Source organism: Fundulus heteroclitus, chromosome 20 (assembly GCF_011125445.2).
Source record: "Fundulus heteroclitus isolate FHET01 chromosome 20, MU-UCD_Fhet_4.1, whole genome shotgun sequence".
Taxonomy (NCBI): domain Eukaryota; kingdom Metazoa; phylum Chordata; class Actinopteri; order Cyprinodontiformes; family Fundulidae; genus Fundulus; species Fundulus heteroclitus.
This window is the reverse complement of record NC_046380.1, coordinates 21,898,861-21,917,583: the sequence shown is the minus strand read 5'-3', so window position 1 is coordinate 21,917,583 and position 18,723 is coordinate 21,898,861. Positions and strand designations below refer to the sequence as shown.

General features: G+C 41.6%; 2 protein-coding genes across 3 annotated transcripts; both read right to left on the bottom strand.

Annotated features, from left to right (window-relative positions):
* Positions 1–172: 172 nt before the first annotated feature.
* slc25a20 (solute carrier family 25 member 20) lies at positions 173–3,252 on the bottom strand (the record flags this gene model as incomplete). 2 transcript variants are annotated; one of them, XM_036151233.1, is given in 6 exon segments in its annotated part: positions 173–290; positions 391–481; positions 567–694; positions 795–887; positions 2,924–3,047; positions 3,140–3,252. In XM_036151233.1, coding segments are annotated over 5 exon segments (535 nt in total), but the record flags the coding sequence as incomplete, so codon positions are not given.
* Positions 3,253–4,424: 1,172 nt separating this feature from the next.
* On the bottom strand, positions 4,425–18,199 carry LOC105927143 (NCK-interacting protein with SH3 domain). Its single transcript, XM_012863769.3, has 13 exons — positions 17,852–18,199; positions 15,679–15,791; positions 15,386–15,590; positions 13,596–13,671; positions 12,894–13,462; positions 10,697–10,867; positions 10,106–10,192; positions 9,825–9,963; positions 8,494–8,574; positions 8,266–8,394; positions 8,003–8,092; positions 7,738–7,910; positions 4,425–5,803 (listed from the first exon to the last, which is right to left on the bottom strand). The coding sequence occupies exons 1-13, from the start codon at positions 18,020–18,022 to the stop codon at positions 5,579–5,581; spliced, it is 2,229 nt and encodes a 742-aa protein (XP_012719223.2). The 5' UTR covers positions 18,023–18,199; the 3' UTR covers positions 4,425–5,578.
* Between the last annotated feature and the right edge of the window lie 524 nt (positions 18,200–18,723).

Genomic DNA, 18,723 nt, shown 5'->3' with positions numbered 1-18,723 from the left:
GCCTGTGTTCACAGATAAGCAAAGATACGTTTCGGGACCACGCCCGCAGAACCGGGAAACTCCCAGTTTGCAGCTACGACTCGACTTTTCCGTTTAACCTGCGTTTCTGTAGCGTGATCTATCTACTGTGGGCATAAAGTAGGAGAGTAATCCCATCGGAGTGAAGACAAACCTCTCATGAGGGTCAGAGCTGTGCCTTTGTAGACTCCTCTGATCCCGGACTGTCTGTACAGCTGTTTCACGCAGTCCATCGGCCCTGCATACTTCAGCTCTCCTGTCGCCGCCTGGATCTGGAAACGCACCCACAAACTTTATTTTTTTAAGCACGGTTTCAATCGCTTTGACGTCGTGTTCGAAGCGTCGATCCAGGCGTCCTGAACGGAAACTGACCTGTAGGAGACATTTGATGCGCTCTCCGGGAGCCATGATGGCCGTGGTGAAAACGCCCGACAGCATCCCGGCGGCAAACAGCTGCGGGTACCTGGAGGAGAGTCAGAAGGAGAAGCTGAGGAGGAGCCTTCGGCCGCGGAGCGAACACAGCCACCTGAGGCGCATCAGTCACCTACGTAAGGACGTCGTCGGGCGTCCTCTGCTGTAGCTTCTTGCCCAGTCCGAATCCGAAGAAACAGACAGCGAACATGGGCGCAACGCCGATTATCGGGGCCGCCATCCCTTTATAGAGGCCTTTTACGCCCTGTGAGGAAACGTAAGCGTGAGCAGGGGATGAAACCTCGGACAATGACGCATTTATGGGGAAAAAAAAAAAAAAAAAAAGAAGAAGTCTGCATGCTCACCTCTTTGGCTATGGTCTTTTTAAAACAATCAATGGTTCCAGCATACAGGAGGCTCTCTCCAGGTTTGGGTTTGGGTTGAGTCTGTAGTCGCACCTGAGAGGAAAGGGCGGAGTAAGAAGGTTTAAATCACCGCGACCAAAAACCTGTGAAACTGCAGGAACATAAAGGTGTGCAGCATATGAAAAAATACGTTGTTGATAAATAAATAAATGCTTGGCTCAAGCTCCTTTAACCACTTATTGCAGAATTAGGAAAAATAAGCCACTTTATTAAAAGGCAAAGTGAGTAAGTACTAAAATTTTTAGGCTGAGTGTTATTAATAGTTTTTTTTTTATATGTGGGGTCCTTTCCAGCCCAGTGTTTGACCGTTTCCTCAGGATTATTTTGTTTGTTTGGTAAACTGCTTAACTCTGAAATTTATACAATTTAAAAACAAAAAGACTCTTAAGCCAAAGGTAGCAGACAGTTCAACATAGAGGTTGTTTTAGTATCTGTCTTTGGTCACTTTGACAGCATCCTGCCACCAATTTATTCCCTTTCCTTTGAAGCGGAAGGAAACAAAAACACGAGACGCACCGATTAAGCTTTCCAGTTCTCGTTAAATTCTGGTCTGCCCCTTTCTGTCTTTTATTTCTAAGGAGTATAAGAACAGATGGCTCCTGCAGATCTCTTGGTAGAGGCAGTATGTTTGAATAAAGCAGATTTCTATTGGCAACCCACCAACATCCCTACGCTTCATCTCATTTTTAATAAACTCAAAGGCTTCAAAGCACATGCTGCTGGATGATGGGTTTAATTGACCAAAATAGGGTGGACCTTCTTGATTTTGATGCATTTATTAAACAGGAAAACAAAACTAGCACAATTCTGATCTAGGGTCAGTTGATCGGTGCAGCTCCCGTAAAAGCTGATGAAGTTATTACATTTATTTAGGTTTTGTAAACGTACACTTGGTCCGGAAACATACCAACTATACTGAGCTTGCAACAACAAATGATGACTGTTTATGTTGCACTGCTGAAACACGCTCTGATGCCACTTTATTAGGAACACCATCCAGTCGGTTGGCAGCAACTAAATGCAAATAAGAATCTAGGTGTGATTCTGGCTCAGGACAGAAAACCGAGGCTACGGTGATGGGCGGACAAACATCGCCTGGTCCGAGGAGTCTGGACAGTAGCTGAGACAAGCGGTCTGCGTCATGAAGAATTATGGCAGCTCTGAAGACCCTAACCCAGTACTAGGGGTTCCTCTTTGCTAAAAGGGAGTTATTGTTTCTACTGGCACCACAGGGATGTTCAGGAGGAGGGATGGCTGCAAAGTCTGACTTCATTAGATGGTTAGATAAAAAAAAAAACTAACATAATAAACAAGGTATGACAGGTTTTTAAATCCTCTCTAAAAACACATTTATTTTCCCTGGCTTTTAATCAAGTCTAGGTGGACATTTGGCAAATTATAATTATATTTTATTTTAACATTTTATTTAAATTGAAACATTTATCCTATTATATTTTATCTGCTTTCAATTTTTCTTTTTGCATTGTGTTTATGTATTTTAGCATTCAGTTTTTATCTTTTATCTGTACAGCACTTTGGTCAACCCCGGTTGTTTTAAATGTGCTTTATAAATAAAGTTTGAGTTGAGTTGAGTTGAGCATAGTAACATAGGAAGTCAACATTAAAAGAAGAGACCTTCAGAAAGTATGCAGAACTACCGATCCAAGTCCACTTTAAAAGATTACGAGAAAATCTGACTATTTTTGAATGACACACCATTGTGGGTCTGAACTAATCTGCTTCTTAATCAAACTCCCACATGGGGGTCATGTTAGTCAATGAATGAAGCAGTTCAGTGTGGCTCAGTTCAGGGTGTTGATCTGATCACTGGTGTAACTCAGTAACCACGCCCCACTTTTCAGGTGCTCTCTCTACCTGAGCAGCAGCAATCACGTGACATTCAGAATCTGGGTCAAAGGTTCCGCAGCAGCTGGACTCCTGCAGCGCCGCCGCTGCTGTTTTGTGTATAAACTCAAAGTCTCTGCTGAAGCCCGGATGTTTTTTTTTAGCTGATTGTTTCCCCAAGCAAGGATGTGAACGAGCCAGGCGCAACATCTGGCAGCATTTACCTTGATGGTGTCCAGTGGGTGTCCGGCAAAAACCAGGCAAACCCCTCCGAAACCTCCGGCGAAGAAGTTCTTCAGCGGGCTGATCGGCTGCTGCTGTTTAGCCATTTTCGTTTTACTTGCCGCTCTGCAGAGAGTGACAGAAACACGAGCGGCGTGGCAGTGGGAGGCAGAGACGAGACACGACGAGAGGCCAGTGAAGACCAGACAACGCCTCACCTGCTCCGCTTTTCCGCTGAAAGATCAGTAGGAGGGCTGCTGCTGTCACTGCGGTCTGCAGGACCTTTAACCCACTTAGTAACCCGGACTGATTTCACTGCGACACAACCACTCAGCGGTACGAACGCCTGTACCATCCGGGTGGAAACTTCAAGCTTTAAAATCATCTAAATACCTATTCTACAGTACATACACACATACAGTACACACACACACACACACACACACACACACACACACACATATATATATATATATATATATATATATATATATATATATATATATATATATATATATATATATATATATGTAATGACATTAATATGATAGCCCTGGAGAAATGTGATTGTGTGTGTACTTGTGCCTGTTAAAAGCCACACACGTATATATATATATATATATATATATATATATATATATACAATGCCATTAATATGATAGCCCTGGCAACCGTACATTAAGAATTACTATACCCTAATTATAATAATTAGTTGTAATATATCTATAAAACGAGCACCTATTTATATGATAGCTTTGTTATTAGTGAATCGTGTAATTAATATTTATATCAATTATTTGTATTGATATATCATATCACCACTTATTACTCATGTTTAATTTTAATTTATTCCCGCAGTAGTTCTACACACACACACACACACACACACACACACACACACACACACACACACACACACACACAATCCACTCCAAACTAACTTTATTTTTTGAGGACTGTAAAACACCGCAACAGAGCAAAGTGCTGTAATGAGACACAGCTAAAACCCTAAACCTAACAGCTGGAAGCATATAACATTTAAAACATGTCTGAATTATGAAAAAAAAAAAAGCAAACAAACAAAAAAAAAAAACGATGACATAAAGACACCAAACAAGAGGAGGTAGAATAAGATGAAAATAAGCTCTTTACAAAGTGTTAAGAGCCAAATAGAATAATTGGGTTTTAAAAAGAGTTTTAAAAACAGAAAATGATGAAGGCTTGTCTGAGATGGAGAGGCAATTTGTTTCATAGTTTAGGAGCTACCACACCGACAGCACGAGCCTGCCTGAATTTAAATCTAGTTTTGGGGGCACTCAGGAGCAGCTGGTCAGCTAATCTGACAGTGGTCAGGTATGTAGGGATGCAGCAGCTCCGGAAGGAAGGGCGGGGCTACTAGGCCATTCAGAGATGTAAAAGCAAATCTCGGAGCATGTGTGTGTGTGTGTGTGTGTGTGTGTGTGTGTGTGTATGTGTAACCCTACATTGTCATATAACACAATATCACTGTTAAAATATAGCTTTATTAGTTTCATTACACAGTTGCAGCATTTTTGCAGACAATGCCAATCATGACTATGTTTAGCACTCAAACGCACACTTTACACATATTGTAAACAAATACACCATTAGTCAAAGAAACTAACAACAATAACATGTGAAAAACAGGAAAATCAGTCACAACATTGATGCGAGAAACAAAGAAAAGAAACATAAAAACAAAAGTGAGATCATTAAAATGCCTTGTTTTCATCTTTTATCGTATTCTTCATTCAGCCGCCGCACAAGATTATACCTGAAAAGGTACGTCATATCTCGCATACAGCCTCAATTCAGCACGGTTTGTCTAAATCTGTGAAGGGTAATTTCTCAGTCTTACAAGGCTTTGCATTTTGAGAAAACAGTAAATATTGTAGAAGAGATACGGAAGCCAGCTGATGGATGCAGCAGAGAGTTCAGAGCAGCACAAGCAGCAAAACTCAACTACGAAGTCGGTAGAAATGAGTGTGCTTAGCTTTTCTAGGTAAGGAAGTAAACCTGCTCACCTTGCTTTAAGTTTTAATATTGAGAAGTTTTATGGCACAGGAAGTCAGGGGTAAGAGTGCAGCTACCACTTAAGAAAAGTAATACTCTCTGAAACACAGTAGTTTGGTCCCTCTACGAAGGGAAGCTCACAAACGTTTTTCTCTCTGCGTTGAAGTAATGGCACTGATGTAAAGTACAGATTTGTCTCGTACTTCCTCTGAAATCTATTTGGTTAGAACGAGACTCCGCTGTGATTGGAGTAAATTTTAGACGATGAAGCACGTGCAGTTAGTCCATGTGAGACCCCATTTTTTATTGCTTTAAATTGACTCCAGGAGCTGCTTGGTATTTATTTTGGTTAACTGTTATTTTAAAGCAAACTCTTCTGTACTTTGAGTTTTTTTTATATTTTCACTATTCTTAAAAACACTAAAGAAATATCTTATTATCATTTCAATTAACTGCTTGAGAAGAGTGGGAACATGCACAGCGCAGCCCTGGAGAGCCTTGTTGTTATTGTTTTCCCCCTCAGCTGGTGCAGAAACCGTCAGTTTTAAAGCCCCCCCCCCCACACCCTTTCAGCAGACGGGAGTGAAACTACAGCGTGTGATTGTGCACGACGTAAACGTGAGTCAGTTCAGGTTGTCGCAGATCTGCGGGAACTCCTTGAAGATCTGCTGCACAATTAGCTTATCCATCTGTTTTGCTGTGGCGCTCCCTTCTTCCTCTCCTGGGTCTTCCTCCTCCCTGAGAATCCTCTTCAGCGATCCCTGCAGGTCAGACAGGCGGTGCCGGTGCTCCAGGTAGTCTGTGGAGCTCATTATGGAGTGCATGAGGGAGAGGTACTCCATCCGCAGCTTCAGGAGGAGGTAAAGAGAGGATTCAGTTTGAGTTATGCATATTAAGACACCAGTGCCAAATACAGATGTAAATATGCCAGGGGTCAGAAAGACAGCTAACATCTATTAGTTTTTCCTTAGCTGGTAACTTCTCACTAATACAGTTACGACATGCATATACACGTACATGACATAAAGTGCCTGGTAAAATCTACCTCATCACCTGTCAACATTTGGATGGTAATATCTTCTGTAAAGGATTAATATGAATTGAAAAAAAGTGTTTGTCCTAGTATGAAGCCCTGTGGGACACCCACAGGACACTCCAGATAAGGTGATTTGACACCGCTGAACGTAACGCACGGCTCTTTGTTTGCTAAATATTGATCCATCAAAAAGCTAGCTTCAAACATGTTATTGAGTTACTTACACTCACAGTACTTGATGGTCAATAGTATCTATAACCCTTTTTAGATAAAAACAAGACATCAATAACACAACTCTTTATTTGTATAAACACACTTTTGCTGATTCAGTGGAGTGGTGAATGCAGAATACAAATTGAATGGGATGCAAAGAAGTCCTGCCATAATTTAGATGTTCAACTAATTGTTTGGTAACTGATTTCTTTAATATTTTCAAAATAGAAGGTAGGAGGATAATTTGCCTTCTAATCTATTTTATCTGCCGATTTAAAACTTTGTCTGAGTACAGTCACCTTCCAAGATGATGGAACAACAGAGAGTTTCTAAGTTACCCAGATAAGTGATTGGAGATACCAAGGCATCTTTATGATCTTTTATGAAGCTAACATCAAGCCCATTAACATCCTAAGCTTTAGAGCCATTTTATGGAGTTATACCTATTAAAGATCTGTCCTATTTCAAAGACAGGCTGAGAATAATGGATGGAATCAATAAGATAAAATGGATTAAAGGATTAAATGATCTCCTGTATAGAACATATAAAAAAGCATTTAGTTCTGTGGCCAAAATGTTAATATTACATTTTTTCATATCTACCTAAAAGTTTATTAGTATTTTGCCGTTTTTTTTCATTTCCTTTTGTATGTTTGATTGATGTTAAGAAAAAAAAGAATAACTTTTGCTATTTTAAATAGCCTGAGTTACCTTTTTTCAACCTGAAGTAAATTTATGTTTGTCCACAATCAGACCAGACTTCAGGTGGCATTTTAGAAGAGTGTCTCTTATTTTCATTAAGATGTTTTCAGATGTAATACTAAAGGTTGTAAAAAGTGATTTTTTTTATCTGTTTTTGCCTTATTTTTCTGTCACACTGTCAATATTTCCGATCATTAAACACGTTTTAATATCTCTATGAGATTGTTGTTATAATATATTACCTAAATTAACACAGAATGCAGTTTTGAAACAATGACATCATTTATTGAGGGGGGAAAAGCAAATCAAAACAAGCCATGTGGAAAAAAAATATTTCCCTTACACCCAAAAACTGGTTGTGCCATCTGTAGCAGCAAAAAAGACGACATGAAGCTCTTGTTAGAAACCTACACTGCCCTGTAAGTATTTTGACCTACTGGTCGCAGAGTTGTTTTAATTTAGTCACACTGAAGGCTGCTTAATGTCTTATTATTCCATTTTGTTTTCATGAAACTTTTAAAAGCAACTTTATATAACCACATTTGTTATTGGCTCCTATGACCAGGGAGAAAATGGCCCCCTCTAGTGGCTCTTGGTGGTCATCGCATTAAGTATCAATTGTCTCCTATTTTTTTCATTAATTTGTTATAATTAAGTTGTTTTTTAGTTCATCTTTACAAGATATTAAATAGCATGATTTCCACACTAAAGAGCAGGTTTTCCAACTTCATAATCTGTCTCCAACAAATAAACCTAACTAATAAATGACCAGCCAAAACTTATCTGCTTTGCTTCTCAACGCTGCTTCACCTGCCGAGAGGAGAGTCTCACCTTGTCTCCGGGGGACAGGTCGGAAATTTGTCGGACGGCGATGTCGATCATCACCATCATGTCAGTGCGATAGAAGATGTTGGCGGTGTCTCGGCTGGAAAAGACGTCCTGCAGGAACTTGAGCACAGAGTGAGGAGCGGGTGGCGTGTGCTTGAACATGCACACTGGATCCTCTGCAGAAAGCAGAACGCCAGACGTCAGTCAGCAAAAAAGCATCAGAGCATCTACCAAAAAAAAGGGGAAAGGTGACTCCGCAGCTTTTTACCTCCTCTGTTCAGGAGCAGCAGCACTTTCTCAGTCAGGACCTTGACGTTTTTTTGCTTTAGCTCCTGCATTATTGCGTTGTTGCTCGGTGCTGGTTGACACAGAGAGGCATCTTAAACAGGAATTTCTGGTAAAGCAGCTGGAAACTAAAATATTCAACAACAAAAAAAACTAAAAGGTGCGAGAAGAGAAGCCTAATTTTGTGCTTCTCTGGACCTGGACGTCAAACTGCTGAGAAAAAATGTCTGCAGGTGAGGCTCTGACCTGTGTGGTGCAGGTTGAAGGCCAGCAGGAGGTTCAGGAAGATGTCTGGCAGCTGCTCAGTGGGATCAGAGGGAAGCCCGTCCTCCACCACACCCAGCAGAAAGCGGACAAATTCAGCGTTAAGGTGCTCTGCGGACAGAGATGTTCCCCTGCTCACACCGTCCTCTTAACGGAAACTTTGATCTGCATGCGTTAGAAATTCTCAGGACAAAAAGAAACTTATCCTACCGTAGTGGTGATATGGCACCTGCTCTCCCATTGAGAACATCATAGTTAGAACCAAAGCGGTGTAGCACATCTTCTGGTGTTCTGGAGGGAGAAAAAATAACCCCACATAACCTATAAAATATTGTTTGTCACGTTTAAAATATCATTACATAAATAATGAAAGAAGTCATGTTCTAAAAACTGACAGGATATGTTTTTAAACCTATTTATTCAAAATTTCTATTCATTTCCTGCAACATGCTTTAGAAAGGTTGAAATAGCCAAATGTAGGATGTGGGGAAAAAAAGGAGCCCTTCGAGAGAGACTGAACATTGCAACTATTTGGAAAATACACCAGCAACAACTTACGGATAACTTATTAAATCCAAAAGAACTGAGGATTTTGTCATCTAACAGATGCAGAGAAAATGTTGCACTAAACGTTTGGTTTTAAAAAAATCCTCTGGCAGGTTTCTGTTAAAACAACGACTGAAACGTCTGTCAAAGTCACAGTTTGACTTCAAAAATCAGACGAACCAAACAAAAACACATGAAATAAAATCAGCGATAGAGAGTTTCACGGGTCAAAAACACGTGTCTCAGTCCCTAATAGATCATCGGAAGACAGCTGGAAGACATTAAAGCAATGTAACAACACCTTTAAGTGGAAAAGCTTTGTAACGTATACCTGCACCCCAATAAAATTATTGAATCTCAATTTGTAGGTTTCTCTTGATTTGATTTAAAACACTGAGGTTATTGTTTAAAAATATCTACATAAACTAATTTCCTACCATGGCTCTTCATATCATGTTTTAAAGGATGCAGTTGGTGTGCATCGTCTCCTGGATCAGAGCTGTGATTCGCTTTTCTTCGTCCAATATCACAGTTTGGACTGTGCTGTTATACTAACTCCATCTATTGAGTCTGGCTAACGTTACTTCATGCAATCAGAGTTCTTCGGATTCATCTAAAACAGCTTCTGCCCGTGTTTTTGCCTAATCAGATTACAAGGATGTCTCCTAAGATCTATTCTGTGTCCAAATATGGTAAGATCTGGCTCCAGAGGGTCAAATATGGTAAAAACTATAGTTGATTTATTTAAAAATTAAAAAATGGCAATGTGGTAAAGCTAAGAATATTATTACTTTTATCTTTATTAATAAAAGGTTAATTTTTCAGCATTTGAAGTACCCACCCGGATAAAAGAAAAGCCTCAGAGTATCACAAGACTAAGCACAGCTTGAAGCTGGATCTACACCTGCCATATAAAAGCCTGCATATGAATATGAGAGAGAGCAGAAGTGAAAAAGCTTTGCTGTGATTAAACCGACGTGGGTGCTTCTCCTCACCCTGCGTGTCCGTCTGGAGGTCCCGGGCCAGCTCCATGGGCAGGATGGAGTTTAGCAGCGTGGAGATGAGAGCCGCGTCCAGGCTGCACATCGCCCCGAACACTTTGAGCAGAAGCAGCCGCAGAGTGACTCGAAGCTCCTGCATGAACGAGAGTCAGGCAGAACAACTCCACTGCACATCATTAGGCCAGATAAAGACAGCCAAGCTGCAGACTAAACACTTCAGTGAGACACATCTACAATGGAAAGATCATCTTTGAACAGGTGTGGTTATAGCTTACCATCTGATAATATGAAACCAGTGACAGCACGTTCTCGTGGTTGTTGGACTTGCACATCCTCTTGCAAACCTCTGGATCTGCATCAGTCTGGAGATACAAGCAGGATGAATGCAGTAAAGCTGGAACAGACAATGACCTGCTGGCTGCAGGAACTCATCAGAACATCTGTACAACCAGATCAGAGAACATTCAGAGGCTCAAACCAGGAGCAGTGCGTCCGCTTTATGCAACTTCTGGTGAGGTACTGTCCAACTTTTCCTAAACTTTTGTCATTTTTAAATTCCATACTTTCTTTTGACTCAGATTTCTAGATTTCTTAGTTCAGTGTGTGCCCACAAAACTGTGAGCGTTCATTCTGAATTCATGGAAGACATTTCTGCAGCAAAAAAAAAAGACTGTAAAGGAAGAAAGACGGGACTCGGTGGAGAAATGCCAGGACAACAAGCAGAAGAGTGGGATGAGCGTGGATGAACAGACGGGGAATACAGAGGGAAGGACAGACGAGCAGGATGATGAATAGATGGACAGAGAAAATGACTGAATCAGGCCCTCTGCTTTATAACAAAGCTGTATTATCATTGTGATGGTTACCAGTATCTTTAGCAGCTCCTCCAGGTAGCAGGCGATGAGGGCGTGGTCCTCGTGCAGCGCCCAGCTGCGTTGCTGGGAGTCGTCACAGTGACGGGCGAGGTCACTGAAGATCACCTCCAGGCGCTGCTCGTCATGACACACCTGACCCTGCGGCAGCCCTGCCTTTAAGTCCTGAAGAGACGGAACAACAATCACAAGATGCTTCCACGTTGAAACGGAATAAAAAGGCAGATTCAGCCGGAAATTAAATTTACAGGACTCTCTCAGAAAATTAGAATATTGTGATAAAGTTCTTTATTTAGATAGGATTTTTGAGTTTCTTCAGCTGTACGCCATAATCAGCGATATTAAAACAATAAAAGGCTTGCAATATTTCAGTTGATTTGTAATGAATCCAGAATGTAGGACATTTCATGTTTTTTTAATTGCATTACAGAAAATAAAGAACTTTATCACAATATTCTAATTTTCTGAGACAGTCCTGTATTTCTGGAGCTCAAATAAAAAAGCTTTTTCCTTTTTATTCACACTACTCGCTTCAGTCATTAAATCTAGTCTGGATGTGGCTAAATTCAATTTACCTATTGCTGTTTTCTTTAAAGTTGCCAGCCACACAATAAGCGAAATAAATGCTGGGATTTAAATTTAAACAAAACCCAGAAGCTGGTGTTTCACTTCCTATTTTCAAGCATCTGCAAGCAGCGTACAGAATATATTTTTAGATGATTGTTTCTAACCCATTGCAGCTGGAAAAACCAAACAGAAGCCCTGAAAACCAAAAGTACTTTAAACAAATTGGTGTCGGAGTCGGTTAACGATGCCTCTGAGACGTTGACGTAAAACAGCTTTAATTCCACCGCTGTGAAACGGTGGCTTAAAATGGTGTTATAAATAAAATAAAGATTGTTTTTTTTTTTTTTAATCTTATACAAATAAACAGCTGAAATGTGCAGCTAGTTATTCTATTAAGCCTAATTCAATCATGAGGAGCAAGCAAGCAGTTGGGTGAGGGATAAAGTTGTTCATGTTGGGTCCTAAAACAATATCCACGGCTCTTAACATCCTCCTTAGATAGGAAACGTTTGGACCGATCTGTCTGGGTGATTTGATTGAATTTGACTTGAGATGACGTTATGTAAATATAATTGAATTGAATTAAATTAACATCTTCATGCATCATATGAGAAAAGCACATAGGAAGACGTCCTCCTAAAACTGTAGCGTTAACAAAATGGTTAGGTTAAAGTATATTCATGTGTTAGAACGGCCTAGTTAAAGTCTTAGCTAAAATACAATGGAGAATCAGAGGAAATGCTTGAAAGGTGATGATCGCAGATGTTCTCCATCCAATCTGACAGAGTTTCAGCCATTTTGCAGAGAACAAAAAGGTCATAACTTTCAGTCCTTGGATGCATGAATCTGGTAGAGACTTGCTCCAAAAGACTTGCAGCTGCAATTAACTGGTCTCACAAATAAAATCCCAATAAAACACAGGTTTGTGCTTGTAATCTGACAAAATGTGAAGAAGTGGATCGTTTTCTACGGAGCTCTGGAGCAATTCAGGCATGATTTGTCGTTTTCCTGCTCTTTTTCAAGCTCATTCTACCAATATTTCCCCGCTTCACAGTGGCATCACATTTGGACTAAATAACCTGAATTGTGACTTCTTCAGTGAGAGAATACCAGTAAAAAAAAAGAAAAATGCTTTATTTCCAAACCACAGATTTGGCTCCCGTGCAGATTTTCTAGAGCGGGATCGTTGTGATCAGGTAGGATATTTACCCAGCGCTTTACTGTCTGGTCTGTAAATAGACTATTTCTTGTCTGCTCAGTTTGGGCTCAGCGTTCTGCATTTCTAGTGTGTTTGGTGTGGCTGAAGACTTAGAGCCAGTTTAGGTCTCAAGATGCTTTAATTTAGTGAATGTGCTGTAGAAAAAATGTTTTAATTGCAGATTTTAAAACTTGATTAATAAATAAGCAAATCAACCAACAGAAAGGAGTAAAATCTGGACCATGAAGCAATTTTGTCTGATGTGATGCAGCATAAGAGATAAAAACTAAGTTCTCATTGTTTGGGGATGCCTGAGAGGATCCTCGGCTGATCGCAGACTGAGCTCTAACTCTCAACTCAAACACAGTGCAAGGCTTCAGGAATGCTGATTCCTAAACGAAGTGACGCAATAAAAACAAGCCTGACCGTGCTCTGCACCAGCGACAGAAGAACCTGCTCCAAAGCGGAGGCGGCCTGAGGCAGAGCGGTCTGCAGGTGGCCCACCACCACGCCCACGGCCACCCGGGAGAGCTCGAAGCTCAGGCCCGTGTTCTTCCGCACCAGCTCGATCAGCTCGGCTCCCACCGTTGTGGGAACCGGCCCAGAGGCGGAGGGGCTGCCGGGGGGGCTTTCGGCGACAGACGGCGGGGCGACCGGCCATTCGGGCCCCGGTGGGTCCTCCACGGGGAGCTGGACAGGAGCAGCGCCGGGGCGGGTGGTGTCGGAGGGCAGGGGAGGCTGCGGCGCCGGGCTTTTCTTCCCAGGAGCCGGCATGGCAGGAGAGGCGGACGGCTGCCCGTCCGTGGCCGGGGCGGGGGGCTTCACGCGGGACGGCACAGGCGGAGGAGGGGTGCTGGAGGTGCTCGGCAGACTGATGTCGGAGGTGGCCAAAGAGGAGCGGGAGGAGGAGGCAGACTCCGGGGAGGTGGTGCTGATAGTCAGGGAGGGAGCGGGGGACCCAGGAAGAGAGGAGACCCTGGAGGGGACGTCCGGCTCTGCAGAGAGGGACAGGGGCTCCGGTTACAGAGGAGCTGAGCAGCGGTGACCTGACTAAGAATAGAGCGTGCAGCGGGAAGCATCAGCAAAAACACCGCAGTTAAAGAGGAGGGGGGGGGGTGAAAGTCTAACCTGGACGCCGGTTGTTTCTCTGCTTCTCAGGGGGAGGAGGAGTGATAGGAGCAGCGCGCCGGGGCTGAGGCGGCACCTGCCGGGAGGAAAACAGACCGGGCTGGATTAGAAGAACCACCAGAACCCCTGATACCTCACAAGCTGACAGGAACACATCCTGATTTTATTGAACTATTTTATTAGAGTTCAATAAAAATGGTTTTCCTTTCAACATAACTGTAAATCTCTTCCCATAAAAGATTCAAATATCTAGATTTTCTACAGAAGCACCGAATGCTGAGCGACACAAAGCAGTGCATACTTGTGAAGTGACAGAAAATCACGGTTTTAGGAGATTTAAAAAAAAAAAAAAACTTTAAATGATTCTGATGAGACTGTTTATTGGCGTACTGTTATAAAACACACACAAGCATCATGAAGACCATACCTAACTTAAAAAAAGCAACAATCATTCTCTCCCTTTTATCTCCTCTTTCTTTGACCTTTTCTCCTATTTTTCTTTTCTTGTCTTTCTTTTCCTCTTCTACTTTCTCATTGTGATGTCCCTATAACATGAAACACTCCCTGCATGAATTATAATAAAACTATTTACATGTATAAATCAAGCGGAGCACGGTGGCGAAAGCAGTACCGCTCACTTGTGAAAGTAAAATCTGTTGGGCTCTTTTTGGCATTAAGACAACAACTCTTATTGCCACGTTGACACTGTAAAAAACAAAAAACTAACAAAAAAAAAACAAAAAAAAAACGAAATTCTACGCTGTAATCACCACATGATCACTAGAAAACAAAGGGCAGGATCTTCACATAACAAAATGAAAAATAGCTCGGTTAAACCAATCAATCAACCCAATTTTAAAAATAAATGACATAAGTTGAAATAATTGTAAACAAAAAAAAAAGACATTGAGAAGTAAAATGTCTTCAACTTCTGCAAAACATGGTAAAAGTCTTCATCACCTGCTCTTCATCACAGCAGATACGTCAAAGGTGATAAAAACGGTACGTTATCAATATATCACACAGGGTAGTTATGCTCAAACGCAAACCTCTCTGAATCCTGCAAAACAAAAACGAGCTGAGTCATGGAGCATTTCCGACTGCCTTTTATAAAGACAAGCAAGTTGGAAAACTCTTCATTTTAATGCTATTAACTAGTGTTGCACTGATACCAGTATGGGACGGGGCTCCGATCCAGCACTATCGGTATCGGCGAGTACCAACAAATAGGCACTGGTACCATTTTGATGTTTGTATGTCACTTGAACACAGCCTTCTCTCTCCCGACTAGTATTATACATGTTATATAAGTTCATGAAAGTTGCACTATTTTGGCATTTGAGAGCCAAAACTCAGGGTTTAAAAGAGATTATTCAATTATTAATGTAATTTTACTGTCTTACTGTTGCACTACTATTATACATGTTATAAGTTCACGAATGTTGCACTATTTTGGCCTTTGAGAGCCAAATGTTTATTCAACTATTGTCACCAATTCCAGGCAGGCAATAAAAAGTTCTACTACCCTAAGTAGTATGCAGTTCTTCATATACACACACACATCAATTTCAAACAGATGGTACCGGTACGGTATCGATATCAGCCAATACTGCACAGCCAGGTATCGGGGGCCAAAAAATGGCATTGGCTCAACACTACTATTAACTCTACAACCACTTCCTGTTTTGAATAAATCCCCTGAACATCCGACGAGGAATGCATGACTGGCAGAGCATGACCCGTGGAGCCGTTTGGCTGCGGACAGCGTGCCGCCGTGTGTGAAACGTCACCTGGTAGAGGCCTGGCTCTCCCTGCATGCTGTCCATGCTCCCCGATAACGGCACACTCCCCTGCCTCCCGTAGTTCTGGTTGAGGCCGTTGGCGGGCGGAGGGGTTTGACTCAGGGAGATTTCACTGTTGGAAGATGGAAGTCTGTGTCCGGCGGAGGAGGAACTTCGCCGGGCGAGGGTCTCCTTTCTGTGGTGGATCAGCTTTCTGCATCACAGCCAAAAACCCAATCACTCACAAACAGAAGATGAAGCAGAATTGCTGCCAAATGTTTCCGCCGCTCTCGTTGACTTACTGCAGGACATCTCGTTGTTCCAGGTTGTATTTGCCTCCGTTCTTTAAGGCCACGTTGTGGATGCCTTCGATCGCTCGGTCGATGGACTGCAGCACCTCGTCTTGCTCTGGAGCCTGACGCATGAAAACAAAAGGAGGTGAAATATTCATTAACATGGCAGCATTCAGAACTATTAAACTTTAAAGCTAACAGGACATCGCCTGGGGACATATATGACTGTAGGCAGAACCAAACTAGGCCAGTGATCTAACAACAACAGCCCCTGACAGTCCCTTGGCTGTTCACATTAGGTCCCGTTACATCCACATACAGTAACTTAAAAGTTCTTCGTTGGGATCTGATTTATTGGACTATATTGCAAAGTGGTGTGTATTTACTTTACTTTACTTTATTTTATTGTTTCCTTATTTTTGTCTGCACCATCAAATTCCTTGTATGTGCATACCTACTTGGCGATTAAACTTGATTCTGATTCTGAATTGTGGGATTAAAGGAACAGGATACGTGAGTTCCAATCTTTTTTTATTTTTACACACAAATATCTGAAATGCGTGTCGTGCGTTTGTATTCAACCTGGCCAGGTTATCGCTTTGAAATTGTTGCTCCAACTACAGATGCAAGCTATATATGCAAGCCTGTCGCAGCGTTGCACATGGAAACACAGTGGTGCCCGCACAACTATTTCATAAGGGGGGCCAGATGGGACCACCACACTGAGACTAAAAGCCATTGTTTCAGGATTTTATTCTACTGTTGTAGTAAAGCTGCCTGTAGAAAACTACCATAAAGACTTAAGTAAACGCCTACTAATATCTTTTGGTTTATTGTTTGATTTTTAATGTTACTAATGATCTAATGTGCATAGATCAATATAACAGTACAGTTAACATTTTGAGTTGAACAACAATTCCCTCCTGTGTAATTATATTAGGAATAAGGTGTACATTTAGTCATTTATTGAAAAACCCAAACAATTAGTAGGGGAAAGTAGATACGGGCAGATACAAATAAAAGCGCGATAGAAAGTCAAGAAGAGCGACTGCCTTGCTGACTGTGCATAATGGGAGGAAATGCTAAACTGGTGCTACTACAATTTACACTGGTTGAGTGGGGTGGGCAAGACATGCCACCCTGGCCACCCCCTGGTGGCACCATTGTCGAGCGTCTATAACTCGCCATAGATCCAGGTCTGGGCTTTGACTGGACCTCCAGTCTCAGGTCCCCCCTCCGAACATTATCCATGTTTGATTTCTAGACATCTCTTGCATCAATTCTCACCAGGCTCCCCTTTCACAAAAGGCCTTCCCAAGGCATGTTGCTGCCACTACCATGCTTCACAGTGGACGCTTTCCACACCTCAAAACGTTTTGCATCCAAAATGCTTTGGTCTTGGCAAGGCGACTGATAGTATTTCATTTATTTCAAACTAAAGGAAATTGAATACAAATGCACACCACACTTTTTGGACTCTATATGTAAACGCCATTTTCCCTCCCATTTGACAATTATCCAATAGATTATGCTCCTCTATCACATAGGTCCCCTATAAGATGCAATGTGGTTTGTGTCTATGGACGGACAGAACTGCAAGGCATTGCGATCAAAAAGGACTCACATTCTGGGTTATTAGGGTTCATTAAGTACAGGAGAAGAGAGCATATGCCTTCTGCCTGCTCACAAATCCAAAACAGCATGCAAGCCCTGACTAGTTACTCTGCATCCAAACCCCTGGGCTCAGGTGGGCGTGACTGAGAGAAACCCAGAGATACAACACGAATCACGGATTGTGTAGAAGTTACAAGTTAGCAGAAAACCCTGTTTTTTTTTTCTGCAGCTGATCGTGTCCTTGAAGCTGCGCATTTCTTTTACTGTCGTGCTCTGTGTTTTACCATCCCATCCTTATTCAACTCCACTTCTGTCCCACCCTGAAGCTCCCCTCTGCCGCTGCAGTGCAGAAAGATAAAAGTCTCCGCATGATGCAACATTTCCCATAATTTATGATTTATTCAGCAGGCATACACCATTGCATAGGTCTGTCTCGATTCCATTGATTTAGCTTTATATATATATATATATATATATATATATATATATATATATATATATATATATATATATATATATATATATATATATATATGAGAAACACATGTTTTAGATCAGTGCGGTCTACCTGCAGTTTTTCGATGTAAGAGGCCGGGATGTAGCCGGTTTCCCCCGAGCTGCAGCGGGACCCCAGCCACCAGTGTTTGTTGCTCCTCTCCAGGATTAGAAAGCTCTCTCCGGCCGCGAAGTGCAGCGAGTTGGGCTCGGACGATCGGAAGGCGTACAGAGACCGGTACATGTTTCAGAAACACTTCGGCGAACCGCAGACAGGCCCGAGAGAAGCTGTGAAGCAGCACAGAGTCCGAGCTGAAGGATCTGCTCAGCTGGGGGGATTTAAAGAGCCCATGAAGGCATGGCTACAGTGAACGACTGATGTCTATTTACAAAGCCGCCGAGATCATCTGACTCATGTCGTACTGCTGAATTCCACTAGGGGCGCTGTTACATCCTGAACGCGCCTACCAGGCATTTTAATCAAAATCAGAGCAGCTTCAGGATTTTAGTGAATCCTATGTTCATAGACACCTATATTCTATTTGATAAATAGTGTTATTGCATTCCATATCTATTAATTATATTAAACAACAATAATGTTATGTTGTTGATAACGTATTAGTAGTAATAATTACAAACAATTGATGAAATTTTGAATAGTGTTAGATTTTAGAGAAGATGACAGCAGAGATTTCGGGAAGAAGTACAGAACAGATCCTTTATTTCACATTTATAGAGGAAATATATCACTGATTATTATACATTTTAATTAAACAACATTGTGACACTGTTACAACAATGGGTAACAAGGGGTTAATACACATTAAAACCTTTGAATGTGCTATTAAAATCTGTGTGAATAATAAAAATATTTAGAGTCCTAATTTTAGTAATTTTTTGTTGCCTTCTTCTCCTTCTCAACTTCTTCTTTATTATTATTAATAT